The sequence below is a fragment of the Equus przewalskii genome, chromosome 14 (genome assembly GCF_037783145.1).
Source record: "Equus przewalskii isolate Varuska chromosome 14, EquPr2, whole genome shotgun sequence".
Taxonomy (NCBI): Eukaryota; Metazoa; Chordata; class Mammalia; order Perissodactyla; family Equidae; genus Equus; species Equus przewalskii.
In genome coordinates this window covers 58,523,746-58,547,638 of record NC_091844.1, presented here as the reverse complement: position 1 = coordinate 58,547,638, position 23,893 = coordinate 58,523,746, and the positions used below count along the sequence as shown (strand labels likewise).

The 23,893-nt window shown below is 34.4% G+C and overlaps 2 protein-coding genes across 18 annotated transcripts in view; one reads left to right on the top strand and one right to left on the bottom strand.

The window, feature by feature from the left end:
- Nucleotides 1-23,893, bottom strand: part of SOS1 (SOS Ras/Rac guanine nucleotide exchange factor 1) — a 151,233-nt gene that overhangs the window by 5,754 nt on the left and 121,586 nt on the right. Inside the window, exons 14-22 of one of the 2 annotated variants that reach the window (XM_070572867.1) lie at nt 22,574-22,796; nt 21,108-21,227; nt 15,870-16,032; nt 15,259-15,376; nt 9,496-9,668; nt 9,169-9,285; nt 7,563-7,827; nt 2,016-2,060; nt 187-305 (exon numbers count right to left, since the gene is read on the bottom strand). In XM_070572867.1, coding sequence (XP_070428968.1) covers nt 187-305; nt 2,016-2,060; nt 7,563-7,827; nt 9,169-9,285; nt 9,496-9,668; nt 15,259-15,376; nt 15,870-16,032; nt 21,108-21,227; nt 22,574-22,796 — 1,343 coding nt within the window. The remainder of the gene's footprint in view (nt 1-186; nt 306-2,015; nt 2,061-7,562; nt 7,828-9,168; nt 9,286-9,495; nt 9,669-15,258; nt 15,377-15,869; nt 16,033-21,107; nt 21,228-22,573; nt 22,797-23,893) is intronic. The other variant, XM_070572868.1, reaches the window with a different exon arrangement.
- The window catches only part of ARHGEF33 (Rho guanine nucleotide exchange factor 33), a 117,349-nt gene that overhangs the window by 84,099 nt on the left and 9,357 nt on the right, over nt 1-23,893 (top strand). For 12 of the 16 annotated variants that reach the window (XM_070572897.1, XM_070572908.1, XM_070572906.1 and 9 more), the window contains one exon: nt 23,312-23,486. The exons of the other annotated variants lie outside the window; for them this stretch is intronic. In XM_070572897.1, coding sequence (XP_070428998.1) covers nt 23,312-23,345 — 34 coding nt within the window. In that variant the 3' untranslated portion in view covers nt 23,346-23,486. The remainder of the gene's footprint in view (nt 1-23,311; nt 23,487-23,893) is intronic. 16 annotated transcript variants of the gene reach the window in all.

The window sequence follows — 23,893 nt, the reverse complement described above, 5'->3', positions numbered from 1 at the left end:
AAAAACTACTTTCAGAAGAAAGGGAATAAAATTACTGCATGGTAAATCCATATTTAATCTTTGTTTAAATACTATTAAGCCCAAATACTCTAAGTGTCAACCTAATCCAGTGAGAACTAGACATAAGCAATTAATTATAATGTAAGTATGCTTCCAGTTTCCAGACAGCAAGATTTTCTACTTTACCTTAGATGGCGAAGATTCCGCTGGGGCAGATTCTGGTCGTCTTCGTGGAGGAACAGGAGGGGGGACAGGCACTTCATCAGTGCCTTTGGTTAAACTTATAGATGATACTGAAGCAGATCCTGTAGGAGGTTAAATTTTTTTAAAAGTTCACAGGAATGTTATTTCATCTATTAATCCTGAAAAGGCTTAGCTGGGAACTGCTTATATTTGTTAAAAGAAATGTATAGAAGTATCAAAAACAATTCAATAAACCAATACCCAATAGGATTTCCTTTATTAAAGCAAACTGCTATAAAAGCATGCAAAAGTTTCTTAGCAGAATTTTCAGAAAAAAAGCTGCCTAAGATATTCTGTTATTTTGCTTCTTGAACAAAATAACATTCCCACTGTTAATCTATTATTGAAATTTTTTATTTGGGTCTGATTCTCAGATTTTTGGGAGAGACCATAAACTATTAAAAACCTTTGGAATGTTAATTTTTATTAAGCTTTTGTGATGGGCTCATTTTTTTCTCTGACTTTACCAGTGTAGAATTTCTCGGCCCTTACTAGATATTTCTTGGATTAGTTTCTGATCTTAACCAATCTCCCCAGCAATTCTCTCCAAGGATGCCAGGGGAGAGCATCTAGTGTCTAGGGGAGGGTGAGTCTCTCCTCATTTGCTTAGGTATAGGCTCTCCTTGGCGGGTAAGCAAAATCAGGTTCATCATACTCTAATCCAAAAATTTTAATTGTGATAGAGCTATTTAAGATGACTGAGGCAGCCCGGATAATAAAAACAGAAATTACACTAGAATCTAGTAAACCTGATTTAAGAAAAAGTTGATGAACTGGCACAAAAAAGGTAAATAAAGCTTCTAATTGGAACCTATCTTATAGACATTGAAGATGAGAAGGGCATAATATAGGGATATAAGTAATTACACGTTGAAAGACAGTATTTATCTAAATTGTCAACTAGTTTATGAGCACTACAAAAAAGATATGAAAAGATACTTAATCATTCAAAATTATATTGGCCGGTTCTTTGTTTCCTTTAAGTATTGATAGCTTTTACTTTGTCAATTAAATGTTATAACAATATAGAACTTAAAAAGAGTACTTTGTGGACTGATAGTATTCAAATGAGCAACATTTTGATCACCTACCTTTTTTTCTTAAGAGACAATTAAGTTAATTTAACTTACAATTAATGTTTTCCATTGTACATATTTTGAAATCATTTGTATGAAGGAGAGGAGAAAACAATCTATTAGCTTAAAACTTATGGAATAGTTTGGTGAGTTGTTAGTTTAAATTTCAAAGCAAATATCTACAATGGAACTTTATTTTGCTTAACAGTGATGAATATTTAGGCCATATACTTTAAGTAGTTACAATTATAATACAGTTTTTCTAAAGTCAAGTAACAGTTAGTTGCCTACAATGCCAATGCCAGGCTAAGTGTATTTTGTGGTTTAGACACTGCATGTAGCTGCCAGCATTCCCATATGCGCATGCATGCTCTTGCTTTTTTTTCAAGTTGAGCATTAAAATATATTTAGAACTCTCTAGTTGGAAAAGAGAAATGGTTAAATGTGGAAACCACCCATATAATAATGTTCTTCTAAAAGAGAAAAACGGTTTTACAAAAAGCATGAAAAGTATCTAAGTCTAAGCAAATCATTTCTGATCAAAAGATAGCACAAGTGAAGGCCTCACTTCTAAGATGTTGCAAGCAAGGTATCAACGCTGCCAGACCCAGGAAGAATTTTAGCAGGGAAGGTTACACTTGGTTGAATTTTTAAAGCCAAAGCAAGAATTATGAGTCTTAAACCAAATATACTAACTTGGGCCATGGGGCAGTGTAACTTGGATAAAGACGGTATCGCTGCCTGTGAAAGGAAACAAGAAAAAGTAGATTTTTCTTTCATTGATATATTCAACTCATCTGTAAAAATTTATTTATGATAAAAATGTTATTTTTGTCATTCTAGTTTTAAAGAATGGTATAACAGTCTATAGTAAAAGCTCATTACTACTTACTTTTCAGAAAAATAAAGAATTAAATTAAGTTAATGTCAGACATTGGGAATTTTGAAGATTCCTTTTAGATTCACTACTTGATGTCATAATAATTAAATGAAATGCTTTTAGGAGAAAACTAAAATATCCTATATTTTTGGAAGACTTTTAAAAAATGTATAAACCTAATTCCAGCAAAGAATTCAGCTGGACATATAGAAATGTCATTTACTAAGGATTACTTTGAAACTTTAAACTTGTGAAATAAGTAATAAATAACAAATTTGTTATATAAATTGAAAATCAAAAGGGAACTTAACTTACTAATATTATTATATACCTGTGAAAATGTTCTTGGGACATATATTCTCATCACAAAATAACCACAACTTTGGATATTACCAAACAAGCTGGAAAGTGATATAGCTTTTTCCTCTCTATATTCTTGAACATTAAAAAAAAAAAATCAATAAACATTTGGTGCTTAGACATTTTATAGAGGACACTCACTGATAAATTTAGAATGTCTAATTTCAGCAATATTAATTCTTTTAAGAAAAAATGAAAATCACAAAAGCCACAGCCACCAAGAGCATTAAAGTAGAAAGACTGAGACAAAAGGCCAGATGATCTATACTGGTTCTAAATCAATAGAGTCACTTATGTCACACTGCCTCATATTACCAACATATTGAACAGAAAATATCCAAGAGACTAAAATAATCCCTATAACACTAGACTGAGGTTTTTAAAAAATTCAGGTTTTTCTTTTGTTTTTGCACCATAGGCAATCACTCAAATAATTTCGACCATTGTTTTTTCCAGCTTCTTTGGTCAGAATGAGGATAATTTTACATTCCAGGTTCAGTGGGCAAGACTACTAATTTGACTAATTTTAATACAGTGATCTTATTTCCCAGACAGCCCCAATTTCAAATAGTTTATCCCATTATCTCCTTAGAGGCTATGGTAACTAAGGGTCGCAACCTAGCTAATTCTAATAAGTTACCTTGCAGAAGATTAAAATTCATTTTTATACTTTGATATTAAATGAAGCTCTTGCTCTGTCGATGATTCTCTTCTCTATTTATTAGGCACCTAAGACATAACGGGGGTTAAGGGAGTATCCAGCTCTAGTGTTTACCTACTTATCTATTTTCCACTTTTCCTGGAAAGGAGATAAATATGCCTCAAGAATATGGTAGTATGCTCTACAATATAGGAATAAAATCAAAACACAAAGCTCATGACAGCTAGAAACTGCAGGCTTTTAGAAAGAACGATCAGACCTCTGCATACACTGAACACACACGTGCACACAGACAGACTTGGCTTTGATCATATGCATACACAGCACATGCTTAGATTCAAGTATTTGGTAAATTTGGGGCACTTTTTCTGATTTGTCACTTTAAATTAATTGCTTGGTTTCACTGCCTGGAAAATCTCTTAGAATTATACATGTTCTAATCAAGAAATATATACTAGAAATTCTTATCAGCTAGGTACTGAACAAATTTATTGATGACTTAGGAGTGAAATCCAATTAATTAAAAAAGTAATATTAATTTGTTAAGTACAAATCCTAGACAACAGATCAGTGGTTCTCAATCTTGGTTGCACATTAGAATCCCCTGGGGAGCTTTTAAAAAATGCTGAATCCCAGGTGCCAATGCCAGTCTAATTCAAGTGTGGGCTGGGCATAGGTATTTTTTTTAAAGTTCCCCAGGGGATTATAATGTACAGTCAGCATTGAAACCACTGCTGAAGATACTCTTCAATTTATAAATGAGTCATTCTTGAAATAGGAACAACCATTTTCCTATAGAAAAAAATATATAAATCATGAATAACTTCTTAAACTCACAAAAGCCTGTTAAATGCAAATATATTTGAGATGAGAAATGAATCACCTACAGCATTCTTCTATGAAGAAAAGCCTTGCATTCCAGCTTGAAATGCTTAGAATACTTCCCCTACACTAAGGGACAGAGCTAAAACTCATATGTAGCACAGACCAGGTCAGACCTTGGTTCCCCTTTACGACCAGGCAACCTTTCAAACAGGCAACCTTTCAAACCAGAAGCTACCAAGAACACTTCATCCTCTTCCCGTTCTTGCTGTAGCAGCAGAAACAAAGCAGAGAGCTGGGTGGTCTTTCCCCTTTTCCCAGCCACTGTCATCAGCACTTAGAGGTGGATCTGGCCAGGGCAAGGTATGGAGCAGGGCTCTGAATGTGAGGGTGTATGTAGCAACACTAAGTAGGTGGCCAGTTTCTTCCCATCCCTGTCTTCACCAAAAGCTCTCCATGACCATTCTTGCCATTCTGTGGTCATCTTTGTGTACACTTCTACAGCATTTATGTCTTCACCACTCATTTAGCATTTTGCTAAGCACTTACACATCTTCTCTGGTAAAGCTTGCAATCTTACCGAGAGATGAAAAATAACCATAGTACAAAAAGAAGGATAGCATTTAACAATGGTTAAGCATTTAACTATGAATTTCTTTGTACTAGGGTTATTTTCATCTCTCAGTAACACTTCAAGCTTTACGAGAGAAGATGTGTAAGTGCTTTGCAAGGAGTGAGATATGCAACAGATACTGGCTGAATAAATTAATTATTGGTTTTAAAGTAAATTATCATGAAAAAAACTATAAGAAGCAAACAAATACTATTATAACTAATCAAAAATTCTAGTCAAACTTCGGTGTTTGAAAAACTTGAGCAATGGGACTTTCTTCTGCTTTCTATTGAGTGGAATATGTTCAGATAATCTAAGAATTTAGGCACAGCAGCTCTTTCTTGCCAGGCCCTGAGGGAGACACATGGAAGTAGGTGTTCGCTCTGGTGGCAACACAGTGGGTAGAAAGTTGGGCACTCTGGTGACCGCCCCACAGCACTAGCAGATCTGTTAGCAGAAGTGGGGTCAAAAGCAGATGAGGACCTTTAATACACATAGGCTACTGAGAAGTTTTAAGTAAGGGACTAATTGAGCATACAGATGGTTTTATGTTATGCTGGTTTATTTGATTTCAAAATCAGTTATTTTCAGTTTTTCTAAGAGCAAAGGAAATAGTAATACGAGTTTTCTTTATCACAAAGAAAGAGAAATTGAGAAAACCCTCAAAGCTAAGATTACAAAGTCTAACTCCTGGAACAATGGTTTCTCCACTTATCCAGCTATTTAAGCTAATATTATTCCACTGCCACATATGATAAGGCACTGATCGAGAGGACTGCATTCCAAAATGATTCCTTCTTCCACTAGTAGGGAATGTGATGGTGCTTATCTCCTGGTTTTCCACTTTTTATTTTTAGCTACTTCTTAAACTAAGAGAAGTAGAATTTGCAGTTGATGGTTTTCACATGATTTCAATAATTTACTTATGTGGGAATTTTTATAATATAGACCATAACCATCTGCTCTAGGAAAAAACCCTGTAAACAGTTAAATGGGTCAGAATAAATAATGATTTTAGGTCAGGTAGACAACAAAAAGTGCTGGTTTTATTTTATTACTTAATTTAGGGGATTGATGAGTTGGGGAGAATAAATGGGAATTTTTTTACCTGGTGTTTATTTGAACTTATCATCAAAAACATCCTGATAGCTTACTACATGTGTAACATGACTCCATTATCCTCAGAAGCCAAATAAAGCAAGATGTAGTAACTCTCAAAACAAATGCACTTTAGGTGGTAACAAGACAAGACAAACTACAAATGTATGTATAACAGAGGAAAAAATAAATAGGATTCTGGACCACATCTCAAAATCATATACCTCCAAAGAATAATTTTAAATTGATTTTTGTTAAAAAGTTAGATTCTTGGAAGAAAGCTTAAAAATCTAGTTTGATCCTCAGAAGGCACATAAATCTATTTTTATAAAACCAGAAAGCTCACTAGCAGACTAGGATGAGAAACCAGGACTCTAACTCCTAGGTAAGTGCTTCTCAACCTCCTCCCCCACAGTAATGTCACATTGCCTCTCAGTATTGGATTCTTTTCTGTCAAATACTAGGGTAGAACTTGATCTGTACATTGAGCTAAAACAACCAATGGAAAGAGCATGGGAAGTGGTTGTGAGAGAGTTAAAGGTGAGTGGACTCAAGTTTTGAATTAATAACGAACACATGAAAAAAGGTTATGTGTTCTTACTAGAGCTTTCAAGTTCCACATGAAACTGATTAGGAAATTAGTGGAACCAAGGTGATCTAGATATAAAAGGTAGCCTCTTCAAGGGGCTAGGGCTGAGCTGTGCAGTTTGGTAGCCACTAGCCACATATGGTTATTAAGCATTTGAATGTGGCTAGTCCGAAGTGAGATGCGCTGTAAGTGTAAAATGCATACTGGATTTTGAAGATTTAGAACAAAAAAGAGAATGTAAAATATCTCATTAATAAATTTTTATATTAATTTTCATATTGAAATGGCAATATTTTGCATATACTGGGTTAAATAAAATATATTAAAGTTAATTTCACCTAATTCTTTTTGCTTTTTTTATCATGGTTATAAGAACATTTAAAGTTACATGTGTGGCTCACATTATATTTCTCCTGGACAGCACTGATCTAGAGATAAGAAAAGGATGAGCAATAGTACGCAATCTGTGAAATCTGTATGGCTGGGCTTGAAAGCAGAGGCAGTTTATTAGCAGGCACCATATACCATCTGCTGGATGGCATAGACTGAGAAAGGGTTAAGGAGGAGCTTGAATTTGATGCATTGCACAATTAGAAACTACAGTTTGGTGGGAGGGGAATGGTGTACTCTGAGCAGTATTCAAATACAATAATTCTGGAGGCACTGGACTGACATTCCTTGCAGATTTTAGGAGTCATCTTTGTTTCCTCTGGATATTAAGGATGGATTTTAAATCCACCAATCAAAAACAAATGCTCAAATGAAGTTTAAATTGCCAATTTCATCACCAAGCTTTTTAGTAAAGTATAATAAATTTAAAGAGAGGTTTTCAACAGATTTTCAAAAAATTATAAGTTGGGGTTTAGAATGTTTTATATTTTTATAATAATATATATATTTTTCTTTGCTGAGGAAGATTGGCCCTGAGCTAACATCTGTTGCCAATCTTCCTCTTTTTTATATGTGGGATGCCACCACAGCATGGCTGACAAGAGGTGTAGGTCCATGCTTGGGATCTGAACCCACGAACCTGGGTCACTGAAGCAGAGTGTACTGAACTTAACCACTATGTCATGGGACCAGCCTCATAATAATATCTTTTGAAATGGTCTTTGATTTGTCTACAAATATACAAAAAATAAAAAAGTTATACAGATTCCTTTTTACTTGTAGCACATATAATACTAACAATTACTTTAAAACAAAATTTTAGCACCTACTTGAGTGAAAAGGGCTCGAATGATCAGAATCAAATACGCTGCAAACATCTGTGGTACTGGAAGCACCAGAAGCAGGAGGAGGTGTTAACGGTGTTCTTGGAGAATTTGGTGCAGATGCTGTACTCTCTGTTTCACTTTCAGGGATCCTACTATAACTAATTTTCCTTGGCTCCTGCTGCAGAGGTGTGGGATGTCTCATGGTACCTGGTCTTGGGTTTGATGGACGAACACCAGGAGATTTTAGGGGATAGCTATATTTTTTTGGCTGTAGACATATCAAAAGAAACACAATACTTACCACACCATAATAGAAAGGAAAGTTTTCTATATATGCCTGGTAAAATTCAACTAATATCTAGGAAAACCATAAACCACTAATAAAGTTACATAATGATTCAAATCAAAGTGTCCAAGTTAAAGCATTAACATCCAATTTCCATAAAGCCTTGGCTATCTAAATTATTAGGGAATGTATTTCTTTAAATAACTGAGTGTTAGTCCTATAAATACCAGAGTATTTGTTATTCTAATATTTTTGGATGGAAATCTTTCCAAGATATATTGTAAATTTCTATGGCTTTTTAAACAGACTATGTTGAGCTAATTTAACCTTGCTGGGAAAGCCAGGATCATTATTAGTAATTATGATACCTTACTATGTAATACAGTGATGCCATCAGGATCATTTGAACTGTTTACAAACGTGTTAAAGTGACTGAGTTTTCATTTGTGTGTGTGTTAGTTTTATGGAATTTTCTTACAGAGTGATCATTTCTTAGTGATATCAGCATGCCTCATTGGAGCAGACTATATAGCTGTTTCCAATTGGCTGTTTTTAATTCATCTTTTAAAAAACTGTTATAGGCCTTGAGAAAATTTCTTGTGAGGTAATCACATAAGCTTTAGTTCATAGACATTATGAGATTTATCTTGGTTACTTAGAAGCCATTTATGTTTACTTCTTGATTCTTGACTTTCTTATGAATAAGAGAGATTATACTCAGATCAGTGAGGTGATGATACTGTACATAAATTTGGCCAGGCACTGGCAAGTAATAAAAAACAATGGAAACTTTGTTAAAAAAGTTTTGTTTAACTTTGTTAAAAAAGTTAAAAAACTTTGTTAAAAAACTTTGATAAAAAAAGTATCTTTAGCCAAACCTATTATGTTTATGGCTAATGATTCATGGTTATAAGTTCTAATAAGTTATTACTTCAAAAAAGTTGTAAGTCCATGTATTTGCTATAAGTGAATTAGTATAAATTAATCAAATTTCTTGCCCTTAAAATACATTCTGAATTAACATTTTCTTGTTGTAAAAAAATAAAAACTCACATATTTGCCCAATTTCTTCATCTATCATATCCAGATTTATTCAGATTAATATTAATGTTCATTTATTTGGAACCAAGTGGGATATTCCTGAACATATTTCTTAAGCACTGATTCATTACTTTTATCCATCACATGTACACTTCATCCTTGAATGCCTTTATAGAAAACTAATCTGTATAACACATATGGTAGTGATGACATCACCAGATACAGATGACAACTGCAAAATATATATAAATGTAAAAGAAACATAAATAGATGAATGCTTACAAATCTTGGGAGAGGCTTAGGATTTCGTGGTTCTATTTCTAGGGATTTGTTGAAAAGATAATCTGTAAATTCTTTCTCCATGCTATTTCCCATTGGATTCAAGTTTTCAAAGAACCTCTAAAACAAATGCAAAGAAATAAACAATTATTAATATTATTTTTAATTCAGTTTGAGAATCATGATAATAATTTAAGAAAATATTTAACATAAGAAAATTTGAATGTTTTGTTTTATTTTCCTTTTTTCCCTCTACTAAATAAACCTGCTTTTCATCAAGTGGTTTATAAACTTAATCAAAAATATGTATCCTCAAATAATTTAACTTACTTTGATATCCGATTCTACTCGTAAACAATAAGGCTGATTTTGGTACTGCTGGATCTCTCCTGTAATTTCTGCTACCTTCCTCCTTTTGCTAAAGTTTATAAGGTCTTTTCCATGCCTTTTCAGGACCTCAGGGTTGCCTTCTTCTGTTTTCAAGATATTAGTTAGATAAATTCCTAGAAGATATAATGAACTTATTTCAAGAATAAAGAAGGAAAAAGCTAGTTTTTTTCTTTCTCAGTAATTGTAGACATGTTACATTGTACCATCTCAATCACCATAACCAAAGAATCAAGGTAATGATTTCCATTCTATGAAAAAACAACAAACTAAGTAAATATCAAGAGAAAAATTTTTTGTAAGTTTCAAATTCTTGTGTGACAGACTTAAGTTTATAAATACCCAAGAAAAAGGAAGACCAAGTTTAACAAAATTAACAGATTTTTCAGGAGGAATAACCAATTCTCCATACTTCCAAATCACATGTTATTTGACGTAAGTCACGGTTTTCTTAAAGGAACTCTTTAATAATACATATTTTTGGCAAAAGGGGAAACCATTAAATTCAGAGGGTCACATTTTCTGCTTACTCAGCTCTAGAGTCCCCACAAGAAGTTCTCATTGGAATTCAGAGGTAGTATTGTTTGGATAGGCTTACTCATGGAAGTGTGCAAGGATGTGCAAGCCTATCAAACACAGGACTGCACATAATTTATGTATATTCTGGTCTTCAGTACTTCTAGAATTAGTGGCAACCTGGTAAGTGAGCTCTTGTTCCCCATCACTGCAGGTTGTGCACTGGATGAGGAGAATGAACAAAGTAACAGGCACTTTAGTGCTTTACACAGCGCTCTGGTGCCAGGAACACTTTAGTTCATTTCTGTTCTACATAAAGGTTCTGGAGCCAGCTCTGCTGCTTTCTACTTGTGTGATCTCATGCCAGTTGCTTAGCCTCTCTGTGTCTTGGTTTTCTTATCTATAAAATGAGGATAGCAGGGTTGCTGTGAGAAATGAGTAAATTTATGTATAGGCTTAGAATAGGATCTGACAAAAGTAAATGATTAATTAGCATGGTTGTGATTGTTGGTGCTGTTGTTGCTATTCTTGCTCTGTTCTCTTATGCTTCTGCCTTTTCCCCTAAAGTACTGACTATGATGCTTTGGGGAAAATGTGAGTTCATTCACTCCACACACATGTACTGAGTCTGCTGTATGCCAAGCACTGCATTACATACTGCAGATACAAAGATGAACAAGAGACAGTCCCTGACCTCAAGGAACTCAAAGCTTTGAATGTGGGCTACTACAGTACAATTTGGTAAGTAATGCATAAAATGCTATGAGAGCACAAAGGAGGTGTACCTAACTCTGGCTTGAGCTGGTGGGAGTAGAAAAAGCATCATAGATGAGGTCATGCTTAAAATAAGTCTCAAAAAATGAACAAAATTTTAATGAGTAGAATAAGGTGGAAGGGTATTCTAAGCAAAGCAGCAGTGTGTCCAAAGGCTCTGTCTGTGATGAAGCTTAGAAAGCATACTTAGAGACAGCATATTGTTTGGTATGGCTAGACCACAGGGGTTTGGTGTGTGGGGTGAAGGAAGAGTGGCGGGATGTGAGGCTAGACATAGGCAAGGGATTAGTAGTCCTAATCCCTTCCCCATCACTGCAGGTTGTGCACTGGATGAGGAAGAGAATGAACAAAGTAACAGGCACTTTAGTTCTAATCATAGATTAGTGGTTCTAAATGCTTTTGTGGTAGAGGCATACTTTTAAATACTAGAATTTTGCGCCACATTCTTGAAAAGATTAAATGACTCAAAATCAATAGTAAACAAGTCAGCAATGAAACATGATAGACATCAATGCCTATTTGGTTCTAAAAAGTATCCAGTTATCAAGCATATTAGTTACCTGGCTATTTCTTAGCACCTAGGCCATTCTTGATTATATGTTCCTAAGACAAATTTACCGTGTGGTCTAGAATGTACAGGCTCTTTTATTTTCCATGTCTGCCTGTCAGTTGGCTCTTTTACTTGCAGCCAGTTATATTCTCCTCTACAGTAAGTTGCATGATCCACTTAGCTCAGTGTTCAGTCTGACAAACTTGTCCAAAAGAGTACACATATTTAATGGCAGCCCAAATCAACTTTCCATATTGGTCACAAATTGATGGCCCAACTGTGAAGAGTTTGTGGGCAGTAGCACCTGCACTGGGCTGTAAAGAACCTTTTGTTAAAGAGCTTAATTTTTATCCAGTAGGTAATTAGCAGACTATTAGCATCTCTGCATTCTGGAAGGATTACTCTGGCTGTACTGTGAAGCCAGATGGGTTAGGAGTTAAGACCGGAACCAGCAAGATCAGTTGACAGGAGAAAAGTAGTCCTGGTGAGATGATGAGAGCTATCTTAGGGTCTTCAGGGATGGAGTGGAGTGCATAAATATTTAAGAGGTCGACTCCATAAGAATTGATTACCTGGTTTGGGCAGAGGATGGAGCAGTAGGAAGACTCTCAGCTTTGTGCTTGGGTGATGGAATGGGTGGTGGTATAATGACTAACACTGGGAACATGGGGGATAATAAGTTACGGGATATTGTAGGTGTTAAAAGTACATTTGAATGAAGTTGTGAAAATGCTTACCAGTAGCACTTTGGGAGAGCTCAGGATAAATTTGGAAATTATTTCTGACAAATTAATGGCTAGTTAAAAGAAGAACAAATAAACAAAGAGGTGGTGTCTAAACTTTGACCAACACTAAATCAGTAAAAAAATCAGTAAGCATCAGCTAAATCAGTAAAAAATATTTAAGCATACATCTTCAATATATATATATAATTTTTGAATATAAAATGTAGTACAAATATATACATAGGCCTAAATATTATATACTGTTAAAGCTTATTTTTTTCAATAGATCATTTTACATACCCTACTCTGGAGTCAGCTGTTCTAGGGAGAAGGAAAGCAGAGCATTATGACACAAATAATGAAGAGGGGTGAGGTTCACCTTTTTGCTGACACCTTTCCCAACCTTTCTGGGAAAAAGTGGCTGCTCAGGGTTCTAGGTTGCCATAGCACTTTGCTCACACTTCGATTTACGGATTTCTACAACACACTATTATATTTACTACATGGTAATGTAATTTATTTTTCTACTCTTTCAAGGGAGTTTATTGAGGATGAGACTGTTTTATTTCTCTCTCTATTCTCAACACCTAGCCCTGGGCCTGACACATAGAGGCATTCAACAAATGTTTCTGAATGAATGAAAGAAGCATATTATTTCAGAATAGAAGAGAAAGCATTTGGAGAATAGACCAGGATGCTAGAGACATATAGTCAATTCTAAAATGACAGGAAAACAAGAATGGAGATGAAGCAAATTAAAAAAATTCTTGGAGTTAAGGGTAAGTGACTATTAAAAAATGAATACCATTCATAACCAAAAATACCGAGGAAAAAGCTAAATATCATAAATGTTCTTTCCAAATTAATTGACAGATTGTTCCAACTGTATTTTGGGGAATTACCCTTCCCCCAAATTATAAAGTTCATTTGGAAAAATAAAGAGACAGAATTAGCAAAGAAAATACCGAAGAAATATTAAAGAACCAACTTTATTATATATGAAAACTCTATAAAGCAGAGTTTCTCAGCCTTGGTCCTGCTGACCTTTTGGACTGAATAATTCTTTGTTGTGGGGGCTGTCCTGTGCATTGTAAGATGTTAGCAACATTCCTGTCCTCTATCCACTAGATGCCTCTAGCACCTCCCAACTAGAACAATAAAAAATGTCTCTTGACATTGCTAAATGTTCCCTGGGGGACAAAAACTGCTCCCAGTTGAGAATCACTTATTATAAAGTGCCAATCATTAAAACTGGGGCATTAGTATAAGAAGTTAATAGAAAGAGTATTTGTTAAAGAAGGAGGTACCACATATAAATGGGAATAAAGAAGAATTAATCAATAAACCTGGATCAACAAACAATTTGGTGAAGAAATAAATTTGAATATTTCATATGGTATCTAAAAGAGACTACAATTTGATTAAAGAGTTAAATATAATGTTAAAAGGCAAGTCATAAAACTAGAAGAAAATATGATTGAATATGAAATTACTAGACTGGAAGAACTTTTTAAGGTTAGAAATAATAGAAATCATAATGGGAAAGATGGACAGATTATAGAATTTAAAAATACTATATGTCAAAGAATAAAAACTAAAAGGCATATTGGTAAAATATTTGCAGCAGATATAAAAAAGGACATGGACAAGAGGGAATGCAAATATTAAACAAATGTATGAGAAAATGTTCACAGTAATCAAAGAATGAAAATGAATATAACTAATAGGTAGTAATTTTAATCTGTGAAAATAACAGAAATGAAAACATTTTTAAAAAAAGAAGTACCCAAAGTTAGAAATAATGGGATGAAATTTGCTTTGTCATACACTTCTGATGAATAAATGAGTGATAAACAAATATCTATTAATATTTAATATTATATTACATATTATATTAAAATATCAATATAAAATAAATAAATGACCATAAATACCTTTCAGAAAGTAACTTGGCAATACGTATCAAGAGTTAAAAAACTGATACCTTTTATATAATTTCTCTTCTGATTATCTATCTCAAGAAAATATTCTCAAAAACATTAAAAAAAGACATAAATATGAGGATATTCATTATAACATTATTTAGGAAAGCAAAAGGGCTGGAACCAATGTATGTGTCCATCACAGGGTAATAGTTAAATAAACTGTCATATCAACTTTATGGAATATTATGCAGGCATTACAAATGATAATTATGAAGATTAATAAAACATGACAATATATTTAAGATATGATAAGTGAAAAAAGTAAATAATAATGTATACATGTCATACAATTACAACTATATACAATGTGTACCACAAAAATATTAGAAGTAAATACAAAAGTGGTTGGTTATAAAGCCTGAGCAAAAAAACGTGGGAAAATATGATATGTTAATTGAAGAAATATCAAGACATAACAATGTTATGTGCAGTAAAACTTAAAGCTATATGGAAAAGATATAGATGAAGAAAAGGCTGTAAGGAAATATACCACAGACTAAAAAGACTAAACGCCAGATGTGTTTTCGAGATCATAATTTTTCTAAGCATTCAGAGGAAGAATCATTAGAGATATATTCAGGCAGAAAAAAGAAACTAGTGTGAAAGAGATGTTGAAGATATGAAATACAGGGAACAAGTGATGGAATAAGAGAGAGGAACCTACAGGAAGGGAGGAGATTCAGATGGTAGATGTTTCAGTTTTAAAAAGAGGAAAAAGGCACTTCCTTCCTCTGGTGCAGAAGGGAAAGAGGGTAGTTAAAGAGCTTAAAATTTTGATGTGCTGAAGGTGTCGGCCCAAAGGCACATATGCTATGATTTTTACGCATGTGAGACTGTTTCTAAGAAACACAATTATAAATATGGATGAGTATGGCCATGCCTTTTCTGTAGAATGTTTATTAAAATAAAATGATTTCTATGAATATAGAAACACAAGTAAGCATTATATAATATAGAATGGCTGCCCAGGATGGAAATAAAAAGTAGAATGTATATATTGGGCTTGATCTTAAAAAGTCCTAATAGAGAAAAATTATAAGGGATTCAGGTGCTAAGTACTTGTTAAATAAGTATTTTCTGCTGGTATATTACACGTTTAATGAAAATCAGTGTATTGTTTTATCCCAAAACACAAAATGCAAGAAGAAATGCTCACCAAAGAAAGGCACACATGGTGGATTAATAGACCTGAGTTTTGCCAAATATTTCTTATAGTGATCTTCACTTAATTCATGAGCTTCTTCTAAAATTTTCTTTTGGCGACTTGGTATTTGCTACAAAAAAAAAATATTTAGGAAGCATAAGTTTACAAAAGGGATCAGGTTTTGCCAAAAAATGACAGGCTAAGAGTAAAGTCCAAACAAAGCAGTATCGGTTTGATTCTAAGAATGATAATACTGCTTCAAAGAAACTATCTTCATGGACTCTAGCACAAACTTAAAGAAGTGCATGTGTGTGTAATCTAGTTTATCTTGTTCTTCCTTACAAAATTATATAAGCATTTATTTGTACATTATATATTACAAATTAAGTGCTGAAAGCTTTTTCTTCTTCTAACTTAGGCTAGGACCTGTGAATGTATTTTAATGAGAATGCCTAATTTAAAAAGAGCAACAAATTCAATACGAAATTTAGATAATTCCGTCTTTTAAACTGTTACTGAAAAGACAAGAGAGGCACTTAAAAATTAAAGATCATAATTGTTAAAATCCTGATTCTTAGAACAGGGAATGGAAGTTCATTTAAAAAACACCTGTACAAACCTACCTCAAACGTGTGGTCTAGTCTGTAAACAGGTGATGAGTTCATAGCACTAACAACCTCAAGGACGCCATTGAAGTTGTTCAGCTCTTGAAAGACTTGCAGAATCTCAATTATTCGATTCACCACAGCTACTCTTTCTTCTAAGTTTTCAGTTTCTACAATACATCTGGGAATCAAAGACAAAAGTGAATTAAAAATTTGGAGTTTTCCCAACAAAAATATGACTTAAAAAATTTAGTAAATACAATAATGTAGATTAGGGGTTAGGGGTGGCTATAGTGTCACTATAGAGAATACATATTTAGGTAAATAGTTGGAAGCTGGAAGATAATACAATGCTTTCACAGTCAGGCATGCTGCTCTTCTGTTTTCCAGACTGGTACAGTCAATCAGTCAAATCATTTTCCTACTGTATTTGATGCATCCTCTCTCAGCAATAGAATTAACTGGTGAGTCTGACATCTTGTTGAATATACACTGGTCTTTTAGATGCAGGTGTGTCAGAGGGGAATTTATTCTAGAATTCAAGCATTCTGTGCCTCTTGTTCTTCATCTAATTGCAAGATTTTAGAGATTAATGTTTAATTTCTTTGATATGTAGAAATGTACCTTAGAAATGTCTTAGAAATATCTTGCTATCTTAGAAATGTAGAATTAGCTACATTTCTAGGAACAACTCCTTAGATAAGTCTGGTAATGTTAAAAAGTCAATGAAAGTATTTTACCACAATTAAGAATAAAATTTTAAAAATTACTTAGAAAGAAAAAAAAAGTCAATGAAAACAAAAGCACTTTACATTTCAATACCAAGAATCTTTGGAAAGTATATATATCCTAGTAAACAGCTAAAAAGAAGTGTACTATGCTCAGGAAAGAAAGAAAATTCCTTAGTGATTATCTATTTCTAATATTTGAGAGAATTTTTATTTCTAATCACTTAGTAAAGAAAAAGACATTTTAAACTTGGTTTTCAATAAGGTAATATTAAACAGCTTATAATCTAAGAAAAAGAATACATAAATGGGAAAAATAAATATAAATCAATATTAAACATTTAAAAAAATGTAAAGTTGCAGATTGTATTACTCTCTGATGAGGCTGATCTGACACTAAGAAAACCACTGCAAAACTATCGAAATAAATTTGCCTTATTATCAAATTAAACATAACATATTTATGTGTTTAAAGCATTAGGTAGATCTCTACAAATATATCATATTCCAGCTAACTAGTTAGCTGGACATTTAAAAAGGTATAATACAAGTATAATTTATGTATGTCTTTTATTTAACTATTTCAGTTGATATTAAGTAGGTCTATAAACTGAGATCACCTGTAGAGCTTTTATAAAAACTAGGTAAGCCTGGGGTGATTTATCCATAGGTGACCCCCATTCTAATGCATACCCCTGGCCAAGAACCATTGTGACAAATGAACAAGAAGCTCTCATACTGAAAAGGCAGAAATTAGAACTTTCATACAGTGTTGGTGGGAATGCAAAATGATGTAGTCACTATGGAAAACAGTACAGAGGTTCCTCAAAAAACTGAAAATAGAACTAACATATGATCCAGCAATCCCACTTCTACGTATTTATCAAAAAGTATTGAAATGAGGATCTCAAAGAGATATTAGCATTCCATTGTTCACTGCAGTGCTGTTTACAATAGCTAAGATGTGGAAACAACCTAAATGTCCATCTATGGATGAATAGGTAAAGAAAATGTGGTATATCCATTTAATGGAATATTATTCAGCCTTTAAAAAGAAGGAAATTCTGCAATATGTGACAACGTGGATGAACTTTGAGGACACTATGCTAAGTGAAATAAGCCAATCACAGAAGGACAAATAATGATTCTACATATATGAGGTATCTAAAATAGTCAAGCTCATAGAAGCAACGAATAGAATGGTGTTTGCCAGGGGCTGGGCAGAGGGAAAAGAAATGGGAAGCTGCTAATCAACATGTATAAAATTTCAGTTATGCAAGATGAATAACTTCTAGAGATCTGCTGTACAACATTATGCCTATAGATAACAATACTGTATTATACATTGAAAAAATCTGTTAAGAGGGTAAATCTCATGTTAAGTGTTCATATCATAATTTAAAAAAAGAGAGAAAGGGAAAAGACAGGAAATAGCCTTCTTCTCAGTAATCTATTAAAAAATAGGACAGAAATGAAAGTAGTCTCTATGTCTTATCAGTTATGTTTCCTCTTTCAGACATAAGTTTTAATTATTATGATGGAAAAAGCCTTCTGCATAGTGAAGTATAATTATTTAACTAAATAATCCAGCAACGAGGAAGCAACATTTAGAGGGCAAATTCTAAAGTTTTACTTTTTAGAACCTAAGTGATAACATAAATAAAAGGAAGTCCTAATTTTAAATAACTTGGAATGCTTATTTCTCTTTAGGAATTGCTTTCAGGTCTTTATCCACATTCTAGCTCAGGTGCCAGTCATTCCCTTATGTCACCGGTCTCTTGTTTTGATAATCCCAATATGATCTGTGGAAACCTCACATTACCCTTATAAAATATTAGTCAAGTAATCATATTGTATTTACTCAGAAAAAAATATGGCCAATACATAAAACTCCAATCTCTGGCCCCTACTGTAAAATTGCATTGAGATTCTGGACTTCTGACATGACAGTGTAATGTCAGTCTGCTTACCCACTCCTCAGTGAAACTAGTGAAAATTTTATATCTATCTATCTATCTATCGCCTATACAAATAGAGGCTATACCTCTAAGTTTGTATAATTACACTCTATGATGTTTGCACAAGGACGAAATCATACACACACATTTAAAGTCTCTGAAAATGGCTCTAAGGGCAAATAGCAAATGAAGAAACATCTAGTCGGGAAAATCTATAAAAATTCAGTCAGAGAGGCAAGAGTTTGTGGTATTTGAACCAAGACTGCTCCCTCCCTCCTTCCTCCCAGAGAACCTCTGAGGGGTGAAGTGGGTGGGTAGTCTACTCCAGACTGCTACAGCCAAGAACACAGGGCTCCCTATCTATCCCCCGAGCTCCCAGCTGGAGGGCTTTCTTTCCTGGAGGAGAAGAACTTCAGCTGCCAGTTGCTGGGGTTAAGTCCTGGGTAAGTGCAGCTGAGAAATGGGGACTCCATTCTTTTGTCTAACTCCCATGTGGAACAGAGGCTCTACCTTCAATGTGGCGCATTGAGAATACTTGGAAGATAGCCCCTCCCTGGTTCCCGAGGCAGTGGTTCTATGCCAAGGGAAGCAAGCCAAGAGGACTTTGGCTGCACACATGGACACACAGACACAGACACACACACACATCCCCACCCACCCCCAACCAAGCACTCTCCAGAACAGTGAAGGTTGTGGTGAAAGGCAACTGGGAGATTCATGGATCTAATGAAGATACAGCCTAAACTGCTAGCAGACTAGTCTGCGGGAGAGAACCAGGGAATAAGACAGTTGTGAGGAGCCCTTCCAGAGTTAGAACAAATATCAGAGATCTCAGAAAGCATTCCTTCAAAGGAGTCATAATTTGATTGGATTAGTTTGTAAAGCAATTCATGCCGCCAGGAAATTGTTGAAAACAACAGAGCAATCAGCTGGCAATTAGTGGAGATTAAGAGCTGGGTGTGATGAAGAAAGGACTGAAAGAAAGTTCTACCTATACCACTGCCTCCTTAGGGTGACAGTGGGCGTACCCAAATCTGTACCTCCCAGAAGACGAACATCTCAGTTTAACATCTCAGTGAGGGGCAGCGGGATAGGTGTCACTAAAATAATCTAGCCAGTCACTAAACAAATAAACAAGCAATAACAATACCAAGCCCTGGGGGATCGGAAAGGCAGTACTCACAAATGGCTACAGTATAGTCACGTGCTGAATAATTACATTTTGGTCAACAACAGACTGCATATACCACTACAACGGTGGTCCCATAAGAACAGTACCGTATAGCCTATGTGTGTAGTAGGCCATGCCGTCTAGGTTTGTGTAAGTACACTCTATGATGTTCGCACAATGACGAAATCGCCTAATGACTCATTTCTCAGAGCACATCCCCACTGTTAAGCGACAAATAGACTGTATTATCTAAAATGTCAAGTTTCCAACAGAAAGGTATGAGGCATGCAAAGAAACAGTTATGTATAACCCATTCAGTGGGGAAAAAACAGGGAGAACAGTAACTGCCTCTGAGACAGACCAGATGTCAGATTTAACAGAAAAAAATTTCAAAGTACCCATTATGAATATGCTCACAGAACTACAGGAAAGCATGATTTAAAAAGAAGAGGAAGGTATGATGACAATGTGCATCAAATAGAGTATCATAAAGACACAAATGATAAGAAGGAATCAAATGGAAACTCTGGAATTGAAAAGTACAATAATTAAAGTGAAAAATTTACTGGAGGGGCTCAATAGTAGATTTGAACTGGCAGAAGAAATAGTTCAGCTTGAAGATAAAGCTATCATTCAAAAATGAAGGCAAAAACAAATACTTCCCCAGATAAACAAAAACTGAGAGAATTTGTTGCTAGCAGACCTACAGTACAAGAAACACTTAAAGGAAGTTCTTCAGGCTGAAAGCAAGTGACCTCAGGTGGTAATATGAATCCATATAAAGAACACCAGTAAGGGTAATTATGTGATTATAAAAGACACCATAAATGCATACTTCTCATTTCTTCTCTTAACTGATTTTAAAAGCACTGTATAAAATAACGTGTATGTAATGTATTGTTGGGCTTATAACATATAGAAGTGTCTAATATGTGCAAAATATTGCCAGTAACTTCACGAAGGAGGTGGGTGAGAGCAAAGCTGTTAACGGGCTAAGAAAATGATGGCAAATGGTAAGGCAACAGTTATAACAATGTATTTGTTAGATTTTCATCTTTAATTATATTAATATATTACAATAATATCACAAAAAGGGGGGACAGGGAATAGAGCTATACACGAGTAACATTTTTATATACCACTGGAATTAAGCTAGTATAAATCTGAAGCTGACCCTTTACCATGTAAGATGTATATAGTAAATCCTAAAGCAACCACTAAAAAATAATGAAAAAATCACTAATGAAGTTAAAATGCTACATTAGAAAAATATTCACTCACTGCAAAAGAAAGGAGGAATAGAGGAACAAAAAAAGATATGAGACAGAGAAACAGAATTGCAGTGAAATCCATAACATAGCTGACTGCTATGAAATGTAAGAATGTCAGTAATACTTACTTCTCAAACCACAAAGTGAGATTAGTGGTGTGCCGGATCATTTTCAGAAGATTAGGAGAATTAATTTCTTTGTCTTCTTTTGTCCACACACTTCCAACTAATTCTGATGGCTGTACAGCTCTAAAATCATCAAGACATAATTCTGCATGATATTTTTCCCCCTCTACTATATTGTTTTATTAAGTAAATAAGAGAAATAAAACTAAACTTCCATGTGAACTTTCCTCTTATACCAAAAGTTTATGAAAACAAGGTATAACAAAAAAATTATAATTATGCATCTTTTTCTATAGATTTAAAAATATTTTATGCATATACTTATTTACTTTTATCATTGCTTTATAGTAGCATTTTGCTTTGGGCAAGGTTGGAACTTCTCTAGCACTTATAAATATTATTTAACAACTAGAATGACAAAGTATTTTGGGCTAGTTCTTTTAAATAATGATATCTGTAATAATAGCCAGTCCAAATGAGGGTAATCATCATAATTCATGAATTTTTTTCCTCTAAAGGAGGGGGGAAGAAACCCTACCACAAAGAGTCTTAGAAAATAAATAAAACAGATTCTCTCCCCACCTCCCGCTTTTTCTCCCCCAATCCCTCCAGTACATAGTTGCATATTTTTAGTTGTGGGTCCTTCTAGTTGTGGTGTATGGGACGCCGCCTCAGCATGGCCTGATGAGTGGTGCCACGTCCGTGCCCAGGATCCGAACGGGCGAAACCCTGGGCCGCCGAAGGCAGAGCGCGCAAACTTATCCACTCAGCCACGGGGCCGGCCCCCAATAAAACAGATTCTAACCCTGATTTTTGGGAATAGTTATGATCTTTGTTGGAAGGAGATCTATAAATTTAGCTCCTTTTATTTATTTAGTTATTAAAAAATAGTTTGAGATTCTAAATAGTCCTCATTTAAAACTAGAAATAGACATTTTTTGAGAGAGTAGTTATATCAATATAGAAAAACCAAAAAAGGCTGTACCTGGCCATGATTTAAGTTCACAACTACAATAGCAGTAGCTAACAATTACTGAGCCCTTACTTTGTGCTGGACAATGTGCAAAGCACTGTATTAATATTGACTATTTTAAACCTCACAGCAGCCCCAGGAGTAGATACTATGATTAGCCCCATTGTACTCTTGAAGAAACTAAGGGGCAGAGGGATAAAAGTTACACAAGAAGGTTAAAGTTGCCCGAGGATACCAAGCCAGCAATTGGTAAAGCCAGGATCTAAACCTAGCTTTACCAGCTAGGGGTGACTGCACACAAGGAGAGCTGTAAAACCAGACAGATCAAGGGGGATCAGGCAGCGAAAGAAGAGCCTTCTACCCATAAGGCCTTCTAGACACTTCATATACAATCTCATTATGTCTTATTACAGTCTTGTAGGACAGAAAGCAGTATTTCATTAAAAAAATTTAGTCCTTTGAGATGATTTTTCAACTTGAATGTCAAATTACATACCGATACAGATCTGATTCAAGTAAAGTAAGTTGTCGAGCAATTTCTATTGGGTGTAAGGTGAGCAGGTCAAAAGTCTCTATGTGCCCAGGTCTGCTTATATGCCACTCAACTGTGGGAGGTGAACTCTGAAATGTAATATTATGACCTGGTCCATTGTCTCTTGCAATTTTTTTCCTTTGGATTATTTTAGTGATGGATTCGACCCATTTTTTCATTGCTTTACCTGAAATACATTTTAAATAACATTTAAATACTTTTTACTTAATATTTTATGTTTTAAAAATAGTTTAAAATCATACAAGTGATACCTGAATATATCTTTGCTATAAAAAGTTCAAATCATCAAAATAAAAGAATGGAAGTTCTCCTTTACTGTTTCCCTCTTCCCTATCCCAATCTCATTCTTCTTCGTATGGGTAACCACTGTTAACAGTTTGGTATATATTCTTCCACATCTTTTCTAAATAAAATTATAAGGTAATTTATTTGTAGAGATTGAACTTCTGTTCAAATTATTATTTTATTATCCTCCAAAAAAAGATGTATCTTACACAAATGAAATTTATAAGGATAGATGATACACATTCACTGTTAAACTAATTAACATTGCATATTATAAACCAAACAGTGGCAGAGGAGTGATTCCTTTATTTTAGTGTGAGTTTTTAATGTGGCTTTGTTTTGTACTATGCATGAAAGTACTATTATTTAACCCTTTATTTTCTGATTCTCATTTAGAGTGTACAATGGAAACAGAAACAAGTTTGTCTAGGACATCCTTAGACCTATACAATCACAGAATCTTTAACTAGAAGGGAAACTTTGGAGATCATCAAGCCTAGCTCCTCATGTTACTGATGAGGGTACTGAAGTCTAAAGAATCAAAGTGATTTTGCCTAAAGTCATGTATCTGGTGAGTGGCAGTGTTCAGAATAGAACTCTTGTTTCTCGGCTCTCAGTTCAATATGCTTTGCTGCCTCTCTGACATATGCAGTATTCACCTAATTGTGGCCCAGTCAACCCTGATCAGTGCTGTTATAATGGTACAACAGTTCCTAATTGTCCTCTGGTACACATACTTTCAGATAAGTGTAAAGACGACATAAGTTGAAATTTTTCTATCCAATTCCAAAAAGTAAGTTGATTTATTAAATGAAAATACATTGGGTCAACAGGGTGATTATTGAGCAATTTGTAGGTCAAAATGTTGTTTGATGAAAATTTTTAACTTTTCCAAATGGTTATGCTGGCACTATAACACCTCTTAACAACACTGAGCAGTAATGACATCATTTGATAGTCACCATATTGGTACTTTTA